General features: G+C 50.1%; 1 protein-coding gene across 2 annotated transcripts in view; it reads left to right on the top strand.

Moving 5' to 3' along the window:
- The first annotated feature begins 50 nt into the window (after positions 1-50).
- The window catches only part of SELPLG (selectin P ligand), a 33,295-nt gene continuing 11,341 nt past the window's right edge, over positions 51-22,004 (top strand). The window contains exon 1 of one of the 2 annotated variants that reach the window (XM_067700466.1): positions 51-21,187. In XM_067700466.1, coding sequence (XP_067556567.1) covers positions 21,136-21,187 — 52 coding nt within the window. In that variant the 5' untranslated portion in view covers positions 51-21,135. The remainder of the gene's footprint in view (positions 21,188-22,004) is intronic. The other variant, XM_067700467.1, reaches the window with a different exon arrangement.

The raw sequence follows: 22,004 nt of genomic DNA, 5'->3' as shown, positions 1-22,004 counted from the left end.
ACGAGGAGGCACACGTGCTGTGAGGTGTTCCTTCTTGTCCCTTTCAGCAGCTGGCCTGGCTCCCGAGTACCCTGGGATGGGGTGAGACAGACTAGGGAACCTGGAGGGAAGCGTTCACCCCACGTGATCTTCTGCTTTCCCGCGTGTCCCGTGCTGCCCCCTCGCTGTGCTAGACAGGTCCCCCACACCCCTGGAGCTCCTGCCCTTTCTTCTCCCTCCTGTATGCAGCCTCCTCTCTCAGGGCTCCCTCGGCCATCCTCCCTTCTCCTGCCTTTCGGTGCTAACTGCATTCTGCTAAGCTGAGGCCAGAGGGTGCTGTTGAATATTGATATTGAGACTGGGGAGGAGGGTCGAGAAGGAAGCAGACGTCTGCTGTAGCTTCGATGGTGCAACTGGTCCCTGCGCACCCTCTTCACGAACTCCCCCGCACCCCCCTGCAGCTGCACTGTGGCTGGATCTGAGCACAGAGACTACCCAGCCCCCGGCCAGACACTGATCTCCCATGGCCTGCCCCACTCCTGGGTTAGCTGGGACTTCTCTCCATTTCCATTTTCTCAGAGTGCGTGCTTGAGGAACAAGATTTAAAGAGCCTCTGCTTTGGAAGGGCTGAGGGCCTGTGGTGGAACGGGAATCGTGTCAAGCATTAGGACCACGGCGGGGACGCTTGCACGTGCTCTTGCTGGCGTGGGGACGGTTTGGGACTGGCTGGAAGTGTCTGTGCGCAGGGACCCAGGCTGAGGCAGAGCGTGGCGTCGGTGGGTTGGGCTGCATGGTCAAGCTGTCCTCGTGTCTGAATAGAGAAGAAGGTACCGTGTTCTTTACCAGTCGTGGGATTGCCGTCTCCATGGTTTCAGGGCATCTGAATGTTTGGTGTGGTTTTGTGGGTGCGTGCGTGTGTGTTTTAAATATTAAAGTGGATAATGAGGTGTTAAGAAAACAATAATAGTGATTTATATTCAAACCTGTATGTGTTTCTTTATCAACATAATCTGTTGAGGACCTTCATTTTTAAGATTCAGAAGTGTTCTAAGGTTCAGACACCCAATTAATTAAGTGAACAAAATTGTTGATGGCGGTGAAACACCGTAGGGAATGCGGTTCGGAGAGAAGAGGAGGGTGAGGGCGAGTTATCCTGATCTTAGTGTGTAGTGTAGGCTTATTTAATGGACGGGCTCCCTGCCAGTCTCAGTGGGCGCCTCAAGCTCTGTGGATTATTTTTCCTGTTTTGCCTTTTTTTTTTAAATCCGTGCTATCCCAGAGGAAAACCAGTGAATTACTCCTAGATCGGCTCTTATAGAGCGGCCATCGTATTCTGTCAAAACACTTGCTTCCATTTTCAAAGATAAAAAAAAAAAATCATTGGTTACCAAACGGTGTCCGTGTTTATTTCGCACGCCACTGTCTGTGAGGCAGCACACGGCTTGCTGCCTGACCCAGCGTCTCTGACTCGGTGGAACCACCCTCTCAGGGGGTAAGTACGGGGCACATGTGGGTGGGCCCCAGGTTCCGCAGATGGAGTGGGGTCTGTCCTGCCTCCAGCCTCTGCCAGGGGCGGATCTGGGGCAGATAGCCTAGTTTGGATGAGCCCCGAATTGTGAAGGAGGGACGAGACTTGCGTAGAGTTCAAGTGAGAGGAATAGCCACGTCTGGCCACCCAAGGAGCCCACTGCACGGCCACCATGGGTCCCACGACAAGCTGATTCCCTGGGAATGGGGGCCTTGGAAAGCAGCTCTTTCTTCAGTAGGAAGCCCAGTACTCCTGGCTTAGCTGTGCTTTTTATTCCAGCAGAAGGTTTTCAAGGTCACTTGAATTTCTTGGCCCTCTCTCCTCTTCCCTTTTTGCACTGAAACATTGTCCCATGACATCTCAGTGATGGTAGCAAAGAATTTCCCTCCATTTGGTTTTTCTAAATGTCACTGTGATGACTACTTGGCACAAAGCCTCCCGTCCTCAAACACCCTCTTCCTGAAGTTGCTGTAGTCTGTGAGGAGAACGGCGGCCAGGGTCGTTGTCAGCCCTTCTGTGGTTGCAGGAAGTGGAAGTCGGCTGCTTCCGTCTGCAGCCCCTCAGTGCCCCCAGTCAGGGGGCAGATGCGTGGTGTGGGGCGTTTACGACCGACTGGTTTCTCACCTTGGCCGCCTTGCTCCTTTGCCAGAAGACCCAGGGTTACCACGTTAGCCCCAGACAGCCAGCCAGGCCCCGTCGAGGGAGAACTTCCGTTTTTTAAAGCCTACTTCCCTTGCTGTACTTGGTGTTCTGTGTCCAGAAGAATTTTGGTTGGCTCTTCAGAATCAGTTAACTCGAAGCAGCCCTTCACTTTCTGCTGATAGCACATTCCCACGTCCTAAAGCCATCATTGGGTCACAGACCCGAGACGGTCAAGGACACACACCTCTCCTTCTGCAGGTGGGCAGCTGCACAGTGCCCTTTGTTCCTTTTTCACATGAAAAATGTTTTTTCCTCCACTGCTGGAGGGAGCGTGTGTAAATTGGTACTCTTGCCGAGGGCAGGTTGACAGGGTAGATCAGTTTTCGACGTTCTTACCTGTTAGCCCAGGATTTTCACCTCTGGGAATTTTGTCCCAAGGACAGTAGCAGGAGGCATGTTTGGGAACTGGAAGAGTGAATATTAGTCCAGCAGATGGTGGCTCAGTTATTAACCACCCCGGAATAGATTGTTTTTGACAAACCCTTTGAGGGATATGTGCCTATATTGATAATAATGAATATTTCTGTGTAGGGTAAAGACCACAAATGTTGCTATGTAGGGTAGCAGTTGTGGGTAATTTTTCATTAATTGGATTTTTTCTGAATTTCTAAATTTCCTATAAATGTCTTTATTCCCAGAAAGAAGTTATTAAAAGTAATGTATGGGGCTTCCCTGGTGGTGCAGTGGTTGAGAGTCCGCCTGCCAATGCAGGGGACGCGGGTTCGTGCCCCGGTCCGGGAAGATCCCACATGCCGCGGAGCGGCTGGGCCCGTGAGCCATGGCCGCTCTTCCTGCGCATCCGGAGCCTGTGCTCCGCAACGGGAGAGGCCATAACAGTGAGAGGCCCGCGTACCACAAAAAAAAAAAAAAAAAAGTAATGTATGAGTGAGAAATTAATGGTACCTTAAAGCAGTCATCGTAAGTCAGTGGTGGGGAAGGAAGTGGTGGGACATTAAAGTCGCTCTGGGGGCAGGGACTCCTTACCGCCTCCCAGCAACACCAGTGTCCGTGGTTAATGGGGTCAGTAGTTTTGTTTTCAAATTTAGAAGTAAAAATAAGTCCCTTTTTATCTAGACTTCAGACTGGCAATAGAATAAATCACAAGGGAAAAGATAGGTTGGCTGCGTAAAAATCGAATTACATATTCAATATGTCCAAAAAGCAAAGGCCACAGAAACCGGGAAATATGTTTCCAACCAATACAATATGGGATAATATATTTTAGTATGCTTAATCCGAGTCCCAGCTGCCGCCTCTGTTTGAATGGGATGGTTTCACCTCCCTGGTGGAGTGTGTCCAGTTTTAAGTCCGAGAGGGTCTTGACGTGCAGATAGCAGTGTTCTTTGTCCCACCTCCAGGAATTTAGTCCACCAGCAACTGGTTTAACACAAACTTAGAAGTGGAAGGAGTTTGCTAGGAGACGCTAGTCATAGTGTGCTTGGGGCAAGTTCCTGGAATGGAAAAGTGGAGGGAGAGAAATTACTCCAGGTCCAAAGATCCTCAGGGGTCAGGTGGCTGCCAAGTTTGGTAGATGGGTTGCAACCTTGAGGAAGGTGAGTTGAGAGGCTGGTGGGCTCTTTGAGATTCAGTGTAGTTTCACGTTACTGCATGGAAATGAAACTGGGTGAGAAAGCTGATTTTCAGAGCCTGAGTTCATGAATGGGGGGCGGGGAGTGTTGCGGGGAGGAACCCAGCTCCCGTGAGGGGAGAGCAGTGCCGGTCCAGTTTCCCGGGGAGCCGGGTCAGACCGGAAGTTAATCCACTGAAGCACTCAGCTCAGGAGGTTGGGAAGCAGTTGAAAAGCAAGTGGACGGATCTCTTCTGCTACCAAAATCACTAGGTGCTGAGGTTTTTGTTGTTGTTGTTTTAATGGAGGCTTCCTCATGCTGATCTGAAAGACTCAATGAATATTTTTGGAAAGGATGATGTGGTGGGTTTGGAGCAGCCCTGGAGAGAAACGATTCAGACAAAGGCCCGGCAGACAGTTGTGGGTATAGGGAAAGCTTTGGGTTGAAAGAAACGGACAGTCATCAGTGTCTGAAAGGGGAAGAGCAAGGAGCTGGCCTGGTGTCGGGTGCTCTGCTTGAGGGCTTCAAACACAAAGTTAGTACCTTCCCCACCTTCACGGCCAACTAGTCCAGGTGATGCAGACCGATCACAGTGTGAACGGGTCACACACAGAGTCCCGGGGCCCCTGAGGTGCTACAGCAGCTGAGGGGGCAGGGCAGCCTTCACCTCTTCACAGCCCTGCTATCTTCTCATTACTCGTTTCTAAACCACCTCTCCCCACCATGGTTCCATTCATCTTGGCATTCACTGAGGAAATACGAGATTTTAAGGGGCCTGCAGAAAATTGGAGTGGAGCCAGTGACCAAGTGGCCCAGCCAGGAAACATTGTTTGGACTGAAGCTCAGTTCCCTGAAGGTCGAGAAATCAACCTTCAGGGTTTCAGCAACAAAATCCAAGCTTTGGAGCTCTAAGCGACAAGGTCTGAGAACTGGGAAGTTGCCCCATACATAATAGGAAGTTGTTGCAGGTTCGTTTCTGTGCCAAGATGCTATTTGGATTGTAGAAGGTAGACGAAGCACCTCCTGGTTAACGTACTGCCATTCTCAACCGCAGTTCCCAACGTGACAAGCGCGTTCTCACTGCCCTGGCCAGTTTCTACCAGGGCAGTGGATTAAATGTCACAAAAGACGGCAAGGTGGAGATTCCCATATGGGCATCTGGGCACCTGCCAGAAACCCCCCCTTGTAGAGTGACCAGACTATTGTTTGAACAGCCTTGTAACTGGTTCCTCTACCTCTGCCCGCCTGTTCCCTTTTTTGCTTCCAGAGTGATGTTTTCTAGAACAGAATCTGTCAAGATCTCTGAGAGAGACACAAGTGGTTCCCCTCTCATCTCCAGCTCTTCAGCTTTCCCTAGGAGAGCCCCCTTGACTTGCCCCTTCCTCCCTCCCAGCTGGTTCCTGTCTCCTCTCAGCCACTCGTGTTGGCTCCAGCTTCAAAATACATCCATATTCCAGCTACTTCTCACACCGCTGCTGTAACCCTGCTAGTTCATGCCCCCATCATCTCTGAAATGAGCTGAGCTTCTTCTGTACTGTGTTCTCCAGAGAAACGGAACTAATAAGATGTGTCCATATACATAGTGAGAGATTCATTATAAGAATGGGCTTGCATGATTATGGAGGCCAAGTTCCCATATCTCCAGTCAGCCAACTGGAGACCCAGTGTTTCAGTTTGAGTCCAAAGGCAGCAAAAAACCAAGCTCAGAGGCAGTCAGGCAAGGAGTTCCTGCTTACTGAGCCTTTCTGTTCCAGTCTGGTCCTCCACTGATTGGATGAGGCCTACCCACTCACGCTGGGTAGGGCAGTCTGCTTTCCTCAGTCCACCAATTCAAATGTTCATCTCACCCAGAAACATCTTCACAGACACACCCAGAATAGTACTTGACCAAATTTCTAGGTACTCTGGCCCAGTCAAGTTGACACGTAAAAGTTAACCATCTTCCAAACCAAGCTTCCTGTTGTCCTCTGCTTTAGTCTGTTCTCCACACAGCAGCCAGGGTAACCTCTTAAGGTATGAAGGCAGGGTTGGGTAAGCAAAGGCCCACAGGCCAAATCCAGCCCACTGAAAGTTTCTGTACAGCCTACAAGCTAAGAAGAGCTTTTTCACATTTTGAAATGGCTGGAAAAAACCCAGTGACAAGTAAAAATTACGTCAAATTCAAGTTTTAGTGTCCATAAATTTTATTGGAACATAGCCACGCCCATTTGTTTGAGCAGCATCTATGGCTGCTTTCACTCTGCACCCTCAGAGTTGAGTAGTTAGAATGAAACCCAATGGTCACAAAGCCTGAAATATTTACAATCTGGCCCTTTAGGAAAAAGTTGGCTGACTCCTGTTTTTAGGCCCAAAACCCTCCATTGGCTTTTCATCCCACTCAATAAGGGCTGTAAGATCCTCACAGTAAGTTGAGGCTGGCCCTCGACCTCCTGACCTCGTCTCCTGATGTCCCCTTGTCACAAGGCCTCCTACCTCTGAGCTTTCACATGTGCTGTTCTCTCTGGACCACCCATCCTTCCCCCCACCCCCAGTGTCTGCAGGGCTCATAACACCTATCACCACCAGCTCTATCAACTCATTGAGTTTCTGTCTCTCCCAAATTGAATGAGAACAGGACGGGAACTTGACTGTGGTATCCCTAGATTCTGGCATATGGTGTGAATAAATACTTGTTGAATGAGTGAATTGAAAATATAGACATTATTATCTGAGATGGGGATACCTATGGGATTATCTGGGCAACAGTGCTTTGCTTCCAGATTATGACCCTCCCCTGACCACAATCCACCCCAGGCTGGACCAGCGAGCCCGCCACCTTCCGTGCCGGCAAATCTGAGTTCTCCTTTACGAAGGCCTGGGATTTGGGGGTGCAGGGAGCTAGCAGGCAGGACAGGTACACAGTGATGGAGAAAGCGCTCTGGGTCCCTTCTGTTCCCTAAGTCCATGCCCGAGATCCTGCTGCACGAGTTACCCCAGGAATCCTACTGCCACCTAAGCCGGTTTGAGTTGAGTTTGTCTGCAACCAAAACTCCTGCCTCATGCAGCTCTGTCTCCCTCATCAGAGCCCCTTGAGTTCCGAGGTCCAGAGTTCTTCATCTTTGTACCTTTAGGGCCAAGCCCAGGCTTGGGGTGGCTCCTTGGAGACATTGATTTCTTCAGCTGCTGTGCTCCTTGGAAAACCCATGGCGTCTGGAGCACTTTAGATTTGACTGCCATCTGGCCTTCTAGGCCTGGGACCAGCCCCTGCGCTGGCCACTGTCCACCCTAAGCTGACCCAGTGAGCCCTGGAGAGTCCCTGTCCACTCTGGAGGACTGGCTTACTTTGCAGACTCCCATCCCAGCCGCCAGCTCCTGAGAGGCAGCCAGAATCGGGCTGAACGTGAACTCCTCAAAGTTCTGTTCCCATTTGAGAGGGGAATTGTTGCAGGAAGGGGGACCCCTTCCAGGGCCCAAGAGTGGACTCTTGTCTAACAGTCAGAAATGAACTGTCCGAGGAGGCACACGTGCTGACAAAGCAAGAGGCTTTATTGGGAAGGGATGCCCAGGTGGAGGGCAGCAGGGTGAGGGAACCCAGAACTGCTCTGCCACGTGGCTCGCGGTCTCGGGTTTAATGGTGATGGGGTTAGTTTCCGGGTCGTCTCTGACCAGTCATTCTGACTCATGGTCCTACCCGGTGGCACACGCGTCACTCAGCCAAGATAGATTCCAGCGAGAAGGATTCTGGGAGGTTGGTAGGGACATATGGACCGGCGTCTCCTGGCCTTTCCCGAATTATTCTGGTTGGTGGTAGCTTGTCAGTTCTGCATTCCTCACCAGGAGGTCCTGTTGCCAGGCAACTCATGCAAGTGGTTACTATTGGGCCTTGCCAGGGAGGGCAGTTTGGGTCATTGGTTCCCCTAACAGAATGACGTCCTGGCTGTGGTGGCGCCCAAAGCGGCCGTTTCCCCTTCGGACATTCAAATCAACCCATGGCAGCCTGTGAGCCCTCCCTTGGGTCAAAGAGGGTGTGTGGGGAGGAAGAAGGGAAGGGCAGGCATTTGGGTTTGGTTCCCCTCTGCCTCTCCAGGGCTGGGCCTTTTATTAGAATATCCCTGTTCTCTGTTTCATGAGACCTTTGCTTTCACTTGAACAAAGTGTCCTGTGGGTAAATTTGAAAACTGCTGCGCTGCCAGCTGGACTTGTGTTTGTCTGAGAGGAAGCCACAGGTTTTGCAGTCTGGCCCACCTGGGCCCTTCCCTGAGGCCCAGCTTCCTAGGAGGCATGATGGCCACTTAGGAAGGCAGGCATGATTCTATGGGACGCCACCCCCGTTTTCCTGCAGTTTTTTCCATTTTCAGGGAAATGGGCATAGGGTCCTACAGGAAGTGGACATCTTGTGAGGGAGGGGCCCCACGGGTCCCCAGCAAATTACAAAGATGATTGGATCTCAGCTACTCCTGGCCTGTCCTTGCCTATCCACATATTTCCAGAAGTCCACAAGTGTTTTTTTGTTTGTATGTTTTTTCTCGTTTTCCTCAATAACTGACCAGCTTATGTCTGGTGAATACCACGATGGAGCTAAGTTCTGCTGGCTTTGGCCACCTAATGTTCTCTTTGTCTCTATGGTATTAAGTTTCATAAGGACGGTTTCCCACCGCACTCCACAACCAGAAACGACTAAGGAGCAACAACCAGATAGGCCTCTGCACAAGCAGAGCTGTACAGGCAGTGGTGGGGCCGTTGGGACTGGGTGCCCACCGTGAGGCTGTGACCGTCACCATGTGGCAGCTGCGGCACTTTTGCCCATCAGCTGACGGAAGCACGACCGCATTTAGCGCACAAATGATCGTCTAGGAGGGTCCGAGTATAAGGAGATTGTGGACTGTTTGGATATCAAATCCTTCGTCGTCCAGTTGGCGGCCCAAGGAGCCACGCCGTTCCCTTTAAGATGGGGCTGCTCCAGCAGTAACAGGCTTTAGTTAATGCCCAGGACCACATTTTCCCAAAAGGCCCATAAATGGGCCTTTGTTCCCAGGCTAGCCCACCACTGGACTCTGGTAGAGAAAGGAACTTAACACCCATTGGCTTTGCTGATTGTAATTCCTGCTCCACACCCCAGCTGCTCACTTCAGGTTAGAGGGTGGTGGGGAGCATTGCATCCCCTTGGACCAGTCATCGCAGGCAGGCCCAGCCAGGAAAAGCTGGAATTACTTGCATATTTATTCAACAACCTTTTATCTGATTGAATGCAGGCTCTGTAATCAGACAGCCTGGGTTCAAACCCTGATTCTGCCACTAACTAGCTGTGTGACCTTAGGCAAATTACTTAATCTCTCTGGGCCTTGGTTTTTCTCATCTATAAAATGGGAATACTAATAGTACCTACCTCGTGGGGCAATTGTGACGATGAAACAAATTAGCATATATCAAGAGCCTAGGACACTCTGTGGCACAGAGAAGCACCTGATAAATGTTAGCAGTTTTTATTCCTATGTGCCAGGCTCTGTGCTTGGCCCAGGAGATGCCACAGTGAACAAAACAGACATGGTTTTCTCCTGGGGCTTCGGGGGAAATAGACATTTATTAGATAATCCCATGTACATTGGAGAGGGGCACAGGGTTCTGAGATTGCAGAATGGGGCAGGGTGGGCAGGACAGGCTTTTTCTGAGGAGGGGGCACATGAACTGGGTCTGAAGAGTGGGGAGGGGTTACCCAGGTGATGACCAGTAAAGACTGCTCCAGGCAGCAGGAACTGCACATGCAAAGACCCTGTGTCAGGGGGAAACATAAAAGGAGCTAGAAAAGAGCCGGAGCAGAGAACAAGGGGGCATGTGAATGAGATGAGACCAGGGGTGAGGGGGGTGGTTAAGCATTGCCAGCCATGCTGGTGATTTGAGTCTTTATTCTAAAAACAATGGGGAGCCATTGAAACCTGCATAGGGAGAGAGTTCCTGCACTTGGAGCAAAGAAGGGGCTTCTGCTCTTATTCATTGAGGAATGGCATCCTGAAACCTATGGCAGGCTTTGCTCTTGAGTTTTAGGGTAAATGGACTCAGGGAGTCAAAGAGGTGAGGCAGTTGGCCTCTGCGTATATTGGCAGCCCTACCTGTTTACTCTCAGGCCTTAACTGAGTCCTTCCATTGTTTTGCACTAAGCATTCAAATCTCCATTTTCCAGATGAGCCAACCTCAGAGAGCTCAAGTGAATTCCCTAAAGCCACACACAGAAAATGTGAAGCAAGGACCCAATTCTCCTGATTCTTAGGGCTGTGTTTTCTACCTGGCTGCATTCAGTGGCCCTACCTGGTAGCTTTGGGCCTGACCACTAACCTGAAGGCCCCAAGAGGACAAGGACAGTGTGTGTCCTGCTTGTGGCTTATCCCAGTGCCCGGCGCTTGTCAGGGCTCAATAAATGTGCCCTGCACTGAGAAAGCCAGCAGTGTAGTCTTAAGGGGACCAGTGTTTCTTTCTGCCCATCAGTGGGGACCAGGTGGGTCCCTTTTCCAATCTGGTTCTCCTCATAGCCAGTGACTCCCATTTTTCTAGGCCAGGGGTCAGCAAACTGCAGCCTGTGGGACAAATTCACCTGTTTTTGTAAATGAATTCCACCTGGTTTTGTAAATAAAATTTTGTTGGGACACAGCCATGCTCATTCATTTACATATGGACCACAGCTGTTTCCATGTTACAACTGCAGACTTGAATAGTTATTGACAGAGCCACAAAACTGAAAAGATTTGCTCTCTGGCCCTTTACAGAAAAAGCTCCCTGATTCTATTCTAGGGAATGCATTGTTCTCTTGAGAGTTTAGTCTGTGATATGAGCAGGTTCCTAAACCCCTCCAGAGAATCTTCCACGGAGATCTTCCGTAGTCAGGCTGAGGAGCATTTGGAGAAGTGATATCGTTGGTCCCATCGCTGTGGCCGGGGGGCATTGGGAAACCATGGCTGGCAGCCCCGAAAAACACAAGCTTAGGGGGTGGGAGGAGCTGTCCCCCAAAGACCCCATAAGGATAGAAACAGACAAAAGCAGCAGATTGTCTAGCCATCCTGAAATGTAGGGTGTCTGTAAAGTCCTTGTAGAATTTAAAATCTGTTTCCTGATAATAAAGCTGACATATACATCATTATATACATTTTTCTATTTAAAATTATAGAAAAGGAAAATAGGAAGGGCCACTGTCATGCTTACAGGGCACTGTAAGCTTTTTTTTCAGTCCATCCTCTAAGCACCCACACCCCTGAAAGTATGCTGTTTACATTCTTATACCCCTGCTTTTACACCTAACAAGGGGTGAGTTTACAGGCATTCAGCATAGAGGGGACTTTAACACCTGCGTCTTATCCCATTAGGGGACAGGTTTCCATTGCATGGGACGTGAATGTTTCTTCCCAGTGTTTCTTAGGTGAAATACCATTGCTTCAATCTTTGAGGGCATTCTGGAGTACTTTTCTGGGTTCCGTTTGTGGAAGTGGAAACCTGCTCACTTTGAATGCTTGCATCTTACAGGTGTTTATGTGCCACGAGGTGTGCTGTACTTTTATGGTCTTCGCACAGGCACCAAGAACCAGTATCCTCTTAGCAATATTTCCTCCTCTGCAAGGCAGATTTAGCGGCACAAGTCTTCCCTTGACATAGCTTTACCTGCTGCTAAGTTATTGCCTTCCCCCTTACATAGAGCACTTGCTGGTATAGAGAAGATGCACCAGCACTCAAATACTCAGCCAGCACGATCCCAGGCCAGGGGTGGAGGTTGGGGGCTTTTTTCTGTCTCCCTGGACTCTGCGGCTGACTCTGTGTGACCTTGAGAAAGGCACAGCCTTGCTCTGAGTCTCAGCATCCCCACCTCCAAAGGCTGCTGTGAGCCTACAAGAGGATAGATGCACAGCGTCTGGCGCAGAGCAGAGGCCAAGGAAATGTTAAGCGTTTGTATTACGAGGCTTTGCAGGTGAGGAAACTGAGGCTCCAGAGAAGTGACTTGCCTAGGTCACGCAGCTTGTAAAACGCCAGTTACGAGGCCCCTGATCTTGAGAGTGGTCCCTTCCAGGGCACTGCTCCTGGCTGGTTCTCAAAGCTCACAGGGGCATAAGGGACTGGGGGCTGGACAGTGGCAGAATTAACTTTTCCCCAGGCTGTGCCCAGATCTTCTGAGAAGCAGCTTGTAGCTGCATGGGGGTCAGGGAGGAAAGGAGGCGTCTGGGAGATGCGGGGCTCTGCACCTGCTTGCTGTAGACCCCCTGGCCAGTACCCCACCCCAGTGCCGCAGGTGAAGCTAACAGCCTCTGATACCCCATTCAGAAAAGAACAGATGATCAGGTCCCCTGGCCCTGTGGCCTGGGAGGGGCTGGTCCCTGCTCTAGGACAACCAACTCATCCCACTTTGCCTGGAGCTGACCTAGTTTTAGTACTGGAAGTCCCGTATCCCAGGAGCCCACTCAGTCCCGGGCAGGCCGGGATGGTCAGTCACGCTCTGTGTAGACTGTCAGCCCAGACAGTCTGGGTCTTGCCTGCTGCAAAGTCATGGATGTTCCCCTCTCCACCCTGACAGGTGGGCGATTGGCCCGCTGGAAGTTCCTGTCAGAGCCACCCTCGTGCCCCTCTGACTTGGCCATCAGCATCCTCCCCAGTTCTTGGAGGACCTTCCATCTTTGGAGGTTTCCTATTTTATAGATAGAGAACTGGGACCTGGATGGGGGGAAGTCACCCCAGGGTCACACAGGTCCCTGACTCCTGGTCCGCTCACTCTCCTTGACCGCTGCATCTTAGGGATCTTGCCATCGGCTTCACACCTGTGGGTCTGGTGATGGGCTGTTGTTCAGGATGCGCTGGGATTCGGGGTGGACATCCGGGGCAGATCCTAGCAGAGAGACTGTCCCGCCCCCAAAGTGCTTGTGAACCCAGGCTAGAAGAGACGTACCTGGAATGCTTATGGTCGGGGAGTGGCCTTCCTCTCCTGGGTAAGGCTTTCAGAGTTTCTCAGCCCCTGCCCCGGAGGGCTGGCTACTCCCCCACCTGCTGGGGAGGAGCGGGAAGCTCTGAGTGTCTCCCTTCCTCTTTGGGGACTTCAGTTTCCCTGTCTGTACAGACTGAGTTTTGGGCCCCTTCCAGCTGTAGCTTCCTAAAGTGATCAAGGTTCTGTCATGTGAACAACCCACTGGGGCTCTGATTTTCAGTTTAAAACAACCTGTGTGCAAGGCAGGATGTGAACCTCTCTCTGCATGTGTCCTGAGCCCCACCTTGTACAAAGCCACTGGCCAGACCCTGGGAGACAGCCCTTCCTCCTTGGCTTCCTTGAGAGTCTGTGCGTTCTCAGGCCTCCCGGCCATGGCTCCTGCTCTACGCTCTCCTTGGGCTGCTGCTTTCCCCCTGGGCTGCCCGCCCAGCCCACCCCTACTTGTCATCTCAAGGGCCACTTCTCCTTGGAAGAGTCTCCTGACAACTCCCCCCCGACCCAGGGTGGGTTAGGGGCCCCTCCCTGGCTCACCCCGGGGTGACGTGACCACACTGTGTCCTAACGGTCTGTTTACCTGTTTACTTGCTGGCTTCCCCACCATCCTCCTTTGCATCTGGTCACTCCCTCCCTTCCAGGATGGGTGCCCTCTCACCTCCACACTCCATCCCCGTGGAGTAGTGCTGTGGCATTTCTCAGCTTGGGCCGACCCCTCCCCCACCAACTACCCCTCCCCCGCAAGTTTCCATGTGGTTCTAGGTGTTTTCATGGTTACAGGAACCCAAGAGTGGCCTCGGGCTCAGCAGGGCCCTTTCTCCTACTACACACCCAAGCTTGATCAACGTCCCCAAAGCTGCAACAAACAAGGAGGTGTGGGCCGTCACGTGGCCTTGAGTAACCACACTTTTGCTTCCTTCTTTTACACACGGCCGTTGGGGGTTGGAGCGGTCTGAGACCACAGCAGAGGTGCCACAGCCGTGCTTGGCAGCACAGGCTGGGTCCTTGTTACTAAAGCAGAGAAGCCGCTTCTCCTGGGCCCACGAGGCAGCCATCTCATGCTCTGCTGAGCACGGTAAGTACCAGCTTGCAAAAACCACAGGGAGTGGCTGGGTGGCAGGGTCTCCAGGGACCAGCAGGCCTGCCTGACAGCCAAGGGCGGGCTGGGGGGCAGCCCTGGGCAGAGCCTGAGCTGCAGCCACTGGAAAGGACACCCCAAAGCCCTGGGCACTCGGGATTGAGGTCTGCCTGGAGTTGGTAGCCTTATTCTGCTGTCTCTTCCGGATCCTGCTCTGCCTTTCCTGTCAGGTTTGCCAGCAGCTGCAGGTTTAGGGGCTACTCTGAATTCAAAAAACTGGAGAAATCAGGAGCATTTCCCTAAAAATCATCCTACTCCTTCTTTCATGGTTGGGAAGCCAAAGCCCAGAGAGGTGAAGGGATTTGCTCAGGCTATGGGTCCATAAAAACAGTGTTTCCAAACTGTGTTCTTCACATTCTTATAGGATTGAGAAAATGGTGCTTGTCCACAGCAAATTATTAAAATATTAGTTTTAAGATACTACTGCTAGCAAAGGAGAAAATAATAATGATTAGAATACTCTGATTACTTTTGTATCTGGGGTGCTTTAGGGGCATAAAAGAGAATGGTGGGGGGCTGGTAGCTAAAGCAGTGTCCCCTTACACACACACACACACACACACACACACACACACACACACACACACGCCCATAGACAAGGATCAGGGCAGGCAGGCTCTGGTCTCCTGGAATTCTTTTTTCCTCAGGAGGTGGCTCCCCGGCCCCCCAGGCAGGCCACACCCTACGTGGTAGATGCCTCCCTCACTGGGCGTGGCCGGCAGACAGGGGAGATTGAAACTCAATGGAATGGGCTGGGATGCCAGGCTGAGCATTCCCTGGGAACCTAGGCCTTCAGAGGGGCCAGGGAATCATCTGAGAACCCTGCCCCCTTTTTACAAATGAGAAAACCAAGGCTCAGAGGGGGGAAGCAGCAGCCCATGGCAGCATGGCTGGGCGGTGGCCGAGCTTGGACTTGTGGTGGCCCCATCTGGCTGCAGGACGCTCGTGGAGCCCACAAAGACCCAAGGCCTCTGTCTCTCTGTCTCCTTTGCTGAGCTGGAGCAGGAAGACAGTGGGGGTGGCCTCTGGCTAGAAGGAAATACGATTGTTACCTGTTGTACTTCTTGCTGCAGGACAGGCCACTAAATCAAGAGGCAAGGTGTTGGGGCAAGGAATAGTGACTTTATTTGGAAAGCCAGCAGACTGAGAAGATGGCCCACTAGTGTCCCAAAGAACCTTCTTACCTGAGTTAGAATTCAGGCTTCTTGTATCCTAAAAGGGGAGGGGGTGTGGCTGGTTGTTGCAAACTTCTTGGTGCTGGAATCCTTTGTTCTTGCAGCTGTCCACATAGTTCTGGTTGCGATGTTCCTGTAAACCTCCAACAAGACAATTGTTATTTTCTGTTCTGCAACTTTTTAATCTCTATATGAATGGAAAAGTGTTATACCTTTAAAGGTCAAGCCCGGGAATATTTCAACCTATAGATGACATTCTTTTACAAAGGTGGAGAGCCAGTAGGACTAAGCAGAGGCAACAGAGCACAAAGGTTAGAGCTAAAGGAATAGATCCAACATGGAGTCAGGTTTGTTCTTCTCTGTTAAAATTCCCTACTGTCAATTCCATTCCACAATCTTGCAGGATAAGGGGCGACGACCACTCTGGCTACTTCCTGCTGAACAGGGGCAAGGAGGGGGTGATGGTGGAATGGAATTTATCAACTTGGAACTGGTAGTATTCCCGAGTCCTAGGCTGGGTATAAGCAGTTTGCATTATGAGGATACTGCTCCCCCTTTTTATGGCCCTGTCACAACACTTAGACAAGCACTTGAACATATATATAAACTCCAGCACTTGGGATGAGGGCACCTAGGCTGCTCTGCCCTGAGCTGTCTTTGCATATTTCCCCTGTTGGCCACACAGATAGCTTTATTAAAGCATTTCCTTTCCAACAAGTACAAGTGAAATGGGAGAGTAAAGTCATTGTTACTTATCTGGTAGGAGGCTGGTAGGATCTTAACAGCAACTTAAGATCTTCTGATGGCTTGCAAGTCCAAGTCTGCAGACCTATTGGCTACAGATTCTCCTGCCTGGACAGACACCTATAATGGCCTACCATCCAATATTTCAAAAGGGCTTAATTTAAGCTTGCTTCTGGGAGCCGCTCTAATCTGTCGCAGGGCAACTGGCAAGGCCTTATCCCAAGATAAATGAGTAGTTTCCAATCAATATGATACCTGTCGGGTTATACTTGTAGACAGAAGCAAGCCCATTGTCACTTTGGTGTTAAGCAATCCAAATTGAGGAATAATTTGCCTTTCCTGGGGCACCGTCAGCCCACACTTCTCATCTTACCTTTCTGTAGACCTCAGGGGGATCAAGTTCTGTCTGTTTTTCTGAATTTTCTAGGAGAGCCCTCTGTAGGTGTTAAAGCATGTTCTGGTGGGACTCTGATATCAAGTTGTCCTGGTGAAAAAGTCACTTGAGCCTTCAGTTTACAGAGGCAATCTTGGCCCAGGTGGGGGATAGGGCATTCAGGCATGTACAAGAAACTACGTTTTAATATCAGATCTCCTAATTGACACTCCAGTGGTTTGAAATAAATTGTCAGCTCTGTACTTCCCCTGATACCCCGGTGACTGGGGTAGATGGGATGTTCTCTGTGCCAACTTAGTGTTTAGCATGGAATACGTTGCCCTTGTGTCTACCAGAAAGTCAATCAGTTTTCTTCCCACTGTCAGGTTTACCTGGGGCTCCTGTGGGGATATTTGAATTGAGTGTCATAAATCCAGAGGAGCCCCTGGGTCTCTTCATTCATCATCTAAACATTCTTCCCTCTCTACATCTGAGAGGCCCCACTCCTTTCCTTTTTTAGCCCTCCTTTTTAAAAAAAATTTTTTTTAATTGAAGTATAGTTGATTTACAATGTTGTGTTAGTTTCAGGTATACAACACAGTGATTCAGTTATACATATATTTATATCTATTCTTTTTCAGATTCTTTTCCCTTATATGTTATTACAAAATAGTGAGTATAGTTCCCTGTGCTATACAATAGGTTCTTGTTGTTTATCTATTTTATTTATAGTAGTGTGAATATGTTAATCCCAAACTCTTAATTTATCCCTCCCCCACCCTTTTCCCCTTTGGTAACCACAAATTTGTTTTCTATATCTGTGGGTCTATTTCTGTTTTGTAAATAAGTTATTTTGTATCTTGTTTTTGAGATTCCACAAATAAATGATATCATGTGATATTTGTCTTTCTCCGGCTTACTTCACTTCATATGATAATCTATAGTTCCATCCATGTTGCTGCAAATGGTATTATTTGGTTCTTTTTAGGGCTGAGTAGTATTCCATTATATATATATATACCACATCTTCTTTATCTATTCATCTGTTGTTGGACATGTACGTTGCTTCCACGTCTTTAGCCCTCTTGTTCTTTAATTGCAGGCATTCTCTCTCTCAGTGTCCTTTCTCTTTACAGTAAGTGCATCGTTCTTTACCTAGTGCTGGCTTATCTTTCTCAGAGCCTCCTGTCTTCCAGGGATCCAATGCAACAATTAGAAAAGTACATTTCACCTTGTGCCTTCTTTTTCTGTTTGTGTTCTCTGCTGTTGAATACCTTAAAAGCAAAGTCTACCAACTGAGAAAGATTCATTCCAAATGCACCATCTAATTTTTGTAACTTTCTCCTGATATCTGGGGCACTTTGCCCGATAAAGTTCATGTTTACCTTTCTAGTATTTTTAGGGCCCTTGGGATTGGCATCAGTATAATGTCTGTAGGTCTGATAAATCCTTTCCAAAAATTCAGAGTGGTCTTCATTTGATTTGTGCTGAATTTCTTGAATATTTTCAGACTTTTTTGTTTTGGGACCCCTTTTCAAAGCCCTGCCAAGGTGCACTTAGGGCAGTGCTCTAAAAAGGGCGTTGCTGCCTCACTGAGGACCCCAATTTGGTTCAACTGTGGGTGCTGCCAGGTGGGCTTTGGGTGTACCATTTGGGCCCATTAGGTGGAGCTGGTACGCTTCTTCCCTGGCCTTATCAGTGACCATCCTCCTTTCATCTCCTGTAAGGATCATGTTGAGAAGAATGTGTATGTCTGTCCAGGAAGGGTGATGGGTGGCAAAAATGGAAGCAAACAATTCTGTCATTCGGAAAGGATTCTCCCTATAAGGAGGATTGTCCAATTAAACAAGTCCAAGGTTGACAAGGGACTGTGCATGCACAGAAACCCAGCCAGGTGGCCATTTTCATTCATGCACCCTACGGGGTAATTGCCCTGCTCTGGGATGGCTCCCAGTCCAAATTGGGTGCCCTGTTGGGTCTTAGATGGTGATACCAGATAAGGTCCCTGGGCCCAGGAAAGTAATTGATCCCTATAAGGAGAGGGAGCCAGTCTGACCACTCCCTGAGCCCCAGGGTTGGGAACTGGGGCTGGAGCAAGAAGAATGGGAGGCAGTGGAAGAGGTGGAAGTACTGGCATAGTGGCTGGAGTGGCTGGGACCCAGCTCAGCCAGGGGAGCGTTTAAGGTTTGGAGCAATGTATCCTCATTCTTGTTCCCTTCCTTTTCTTCCTGTGTGACAGCTCTTGCCTCGGGTTTCTTTTCAAGCCTTTACACCGTAAGGCGACAACTGTCTGACTTTTTCTCATCCTGATGTAATAGCGCAAATGCTTGCATGTAGGGGATTTTATCATTCTTCCCTGCTTCTTCACAGAATAGCTCTAATTTCAGGATTGTATTGTAATTTAGAGAGCCATTCAAAGGCCACCATTCCTTAGATCCTAACAGGTACTGTGGCCACACACTGTTACAATAAAATATCATCTTCCTCTTACTCATGGGTTCATAGCTGTAATCAGACCACTTATCCAACATGCACCCCAGAGGACTTTCTTTAGGGATAGTTGAAATATTCCCCATCCTTTAAAGACAGAAATACAAGATGGAGTCGGGCTTATGCTTCTCTGTTACAGATGGCTGGTGTGTGTCTGTGTGTTGGTCCATCTGTCTACAGACAGACAGATATCCCCTGAAAATTGTCAGTGTTAAACTAAAACCAGGTGTAAGTCTCAGTGAATTCATTTGTGAAAGGACCTCACTTCCTCCGTACCAGGCTAGCAAATTTAGGTACGACAGTTGAGAGGTGGGTTTTTTGGAGGGTGGGAGGGAAGGCAAAAGAAATCTTAGCTATCACTATGGTTTGTGTCCCTGTAAAGGGTCACAGAACATTCAACAGATTTATCTGCAGTATTAAAATTTCATGGGGGCAGGTGGTAATTAGGAAAAGCAATGTCTGGAAAGGCTCCTTGATAGGGCTGGGGTAATTGATTAGAAAAGGTTGGGAAGTGCAGGATGACAAATGTGAGGCCAAAATCCTGCAGGTGGCACGTCCTGTGCAACAGTATGCCTGTTGCCCAGCCTCACTCCTGTGTCCACTCCTGCAACACGCCTTTAATGAGCCCCCAGGATGCCAGGCCTGTGGGGGCCAGGAATCCTGTGGAGACTTGTGGTCTGGTGGGGGCAGTAGGGCAGCCACAGTGCCTGTGCTCCAGTGGGCCAATGTCACAGCGCCCACCAAGCACCTGCCTGTCTGCTAAGCCCTGGGTGTGTAGCGTGAGCCGTAAGATGTCTGTGGTTTCTGTCCTCTTGGTGTTTATGAGCTGATGGGAATGAATGTTTTGAAAGTAAACAAACATTTTTTAAAAATGGTTTAAACAACTGGACTAATGATGCCTGGGCAATCTGGGAAGGCTTCTTGGAGGAGGCAGCATTTGCTTCGGCTCCGGAGAATGGCCAGGTCATGTTCACAGGTGGTACAGAGCTGTGACTATGAGGTGGGCTCTGGAGCAAGACCAACCAGGTTTAAGGGCTCTGGAGCAAGACCAACCAGGTTTAAGTTCCTGCTCCTTCTCTTATTGGCCATGTGACTGTAAGCACCAAGTGGGCCTCAGTTTCCCCATCTTTCATGTGGGGTTAATACGAGGAGGCTGTGGGGCCCAAGTGAGCTAATAGTTCATGCATAACTCTTAGAACAGTGTCCAGCACATTGTCTACACTTGATACACAAACCAGAGGAGACCAAGGCTGTGTATGGCACCCAGGACTTACTGTGGAGACAGGTTTCTGGGGCTCCTGGCCCCAGCTCTCTCTGACTGACAAGGTCAGAAGTGTGTCAAAGCTGTCCCAGGGTTGTAGATTTTTCAGGGATGTGGACCTACATGCAGAATGACAATGACAACACCTGGCCTTTATTGAGCACTTACTTTGTGCTAAACGCTCAACCTGGATCAGCTCACTTTAACACATAACAACCCCACAAAGTGTAGGCGCTACTGGTATCTTGTGTTCCAAGTGAAGAACCTGTGGCTCAGAGAGGTGTGTTCAGTTGCCCAAGATCACACAGCTTGTAAGCGACAGAGCTGGGACTGGATCTGGTTTGTTACTGGATTTGATCCTGAGCTGGGCCAGGTCCTGTCTGTTACCAAACCAAAACTGGGGTCTGCTCGCTTGTGTGCAGTAAAGCCAATCTACTGACACCATGTTGTGGTGAAGGAAAGTGCAGCGTTTGTTGCAGGGCGCCAGACAAGGAGTCTAGGACAGCTAGTGCTCAAAAAGCCCAAACTCTCCGATGAGTTTTAGCAAAGCAGTTTTAAACGCCAGGTGAGGGAGGGGAGTTCCAGGGACTGTGGTCAGCTCGTGCACAATTCTCTGATTGGTTGATGGTGAGGTAACAGGGTGGCATCACAGGGGTTAACATTCTCAATCCTCATGCGCCAGGTCTGGGGTCATCAAGTAGTTAATTTCTTCCATCGGGGTGGGGCTGTGTTTAGCATCTGTAAAACAACTCAGGAAATGTGCATCAGATACTGTTATCTAGGTACTTCAGGGAGGAGCTAAAGCTGAGGCTATGGGGGAGGGGTCTGTCCTGGGAAGGCCCCACAGGGTCCTGCTGGGTTACATGTCCAGTGCAGCAGGACTCAGACCTGTGCTGCGATCTGGGGGGACACTTGGGCCCCCGCTGGATCCCCTCTCTCGAGCCTGCTCAACCCACACGCTGAGACGCTCAGTCTTTTGGATCCTGAGATTTCAAGCTCTTGAACGCTGGGACTCCTGGGATTCAGGATTCCAAATGGGAGGTCCCAAGCTTCTTGAGTCCTACAAGCACCTTTCCTGAGTGGTCCAGGGCAGCCATGTGGTGCGGTCTCCGGAGCTGGGGTGTGGCCCCTGGCAGCTCACTCCTCCACACAGCCTGGGTGGGGCTTGGGGCAGAAGCACCCTGGTTTCGGGTGAAGACGAACCGGGCAGTGTCTGACCTCCTCCGTTAAGCAAGCAACAAGCAAAATAGGATGTGGCATCTCCTTGCGCCTATCTCTGAGCCCTGCCCACCCCACTCCTGTGGTAAGTGACTGTTTTCCTGCCATCAGAGGAGAGAAGAGGTGAAAGGTGGGGCCTGAAGGAAGTGACCTCACTGCCCTGAGCCTTGCTTCCCTAATCTGTGTAACGGGCACTATAGCAACGAGTGCTGGAGTGAAGATGAATGAGGCCCCCAGATGATGAGATACTGAAATGATCCATCCGCAGTGGGGGTTTTATAATGCATCGTAAGTGTGTTTTAACACAGATTAAAGTTATTATCCTACCTGCCATACACAGTGCTTACGCTCTGCTCCTCTCCTTGTTAACTGCGTGCCTCTTTGGAGCCACAGAGCCTCTGGAAGCCATGTGGGTTTCAGTCACATGGGCTGAAGCCTGCCCAGCCACGGCCTGGCTAGAGGCTGCTGTGTCCCTGGTCCCTTCCCCTTGAAGCCCACAGTATGGCAGGTACTAGGCACCTGGATTGCCTGGGACTGACTGGGACGAGGGATTTTCAGTGCTAACACTGCGGATGTCTGGGATAAGCTGGTAGCCGTAGACAGGCCCAGGCAGGGAGATGCTGGTTTCCCCAGTGCTCACGGTTGCATCCCAAAGAGGCGGGGAGGTCTCTGCTCTCACACAGGTCTTTGCAGCTTCCCTAACTGCTTCCCTAATGTAGGGAGGTAGGGAGGTCACCATCTCTGTACTCTCCCTGAGTTGGAGGCCCCCCTCTCCTCTGCTCCTCTGTCCATAGCACCCCTGCTGGATGCCAGCATCAGGGGATCTTCCCTACAGCATCTCATTCCATTCTCATCTTTGAGACAGTATCGCCCATTTTACAGATGAGGAAACTGAGGCTCAC

This window comes from Pseudorca crassidens, chromosome 12 (assembly GCF_039906515.1).
Source record: "Pseudorca crassidens isolate mPseCra1 chromosome 12, mPseCra1.hap1, whole genome shotgun sequence".
Lineage (NCBI taxonomy): Eukaryota > Metazoa > Chordata > Mammalia > Artiodactyla > Delphinidae > Pseudorca > Pseudorca crassidens.
This window is presented reverse-complemented; position numbering and strand designations above follow the sequence as displayed.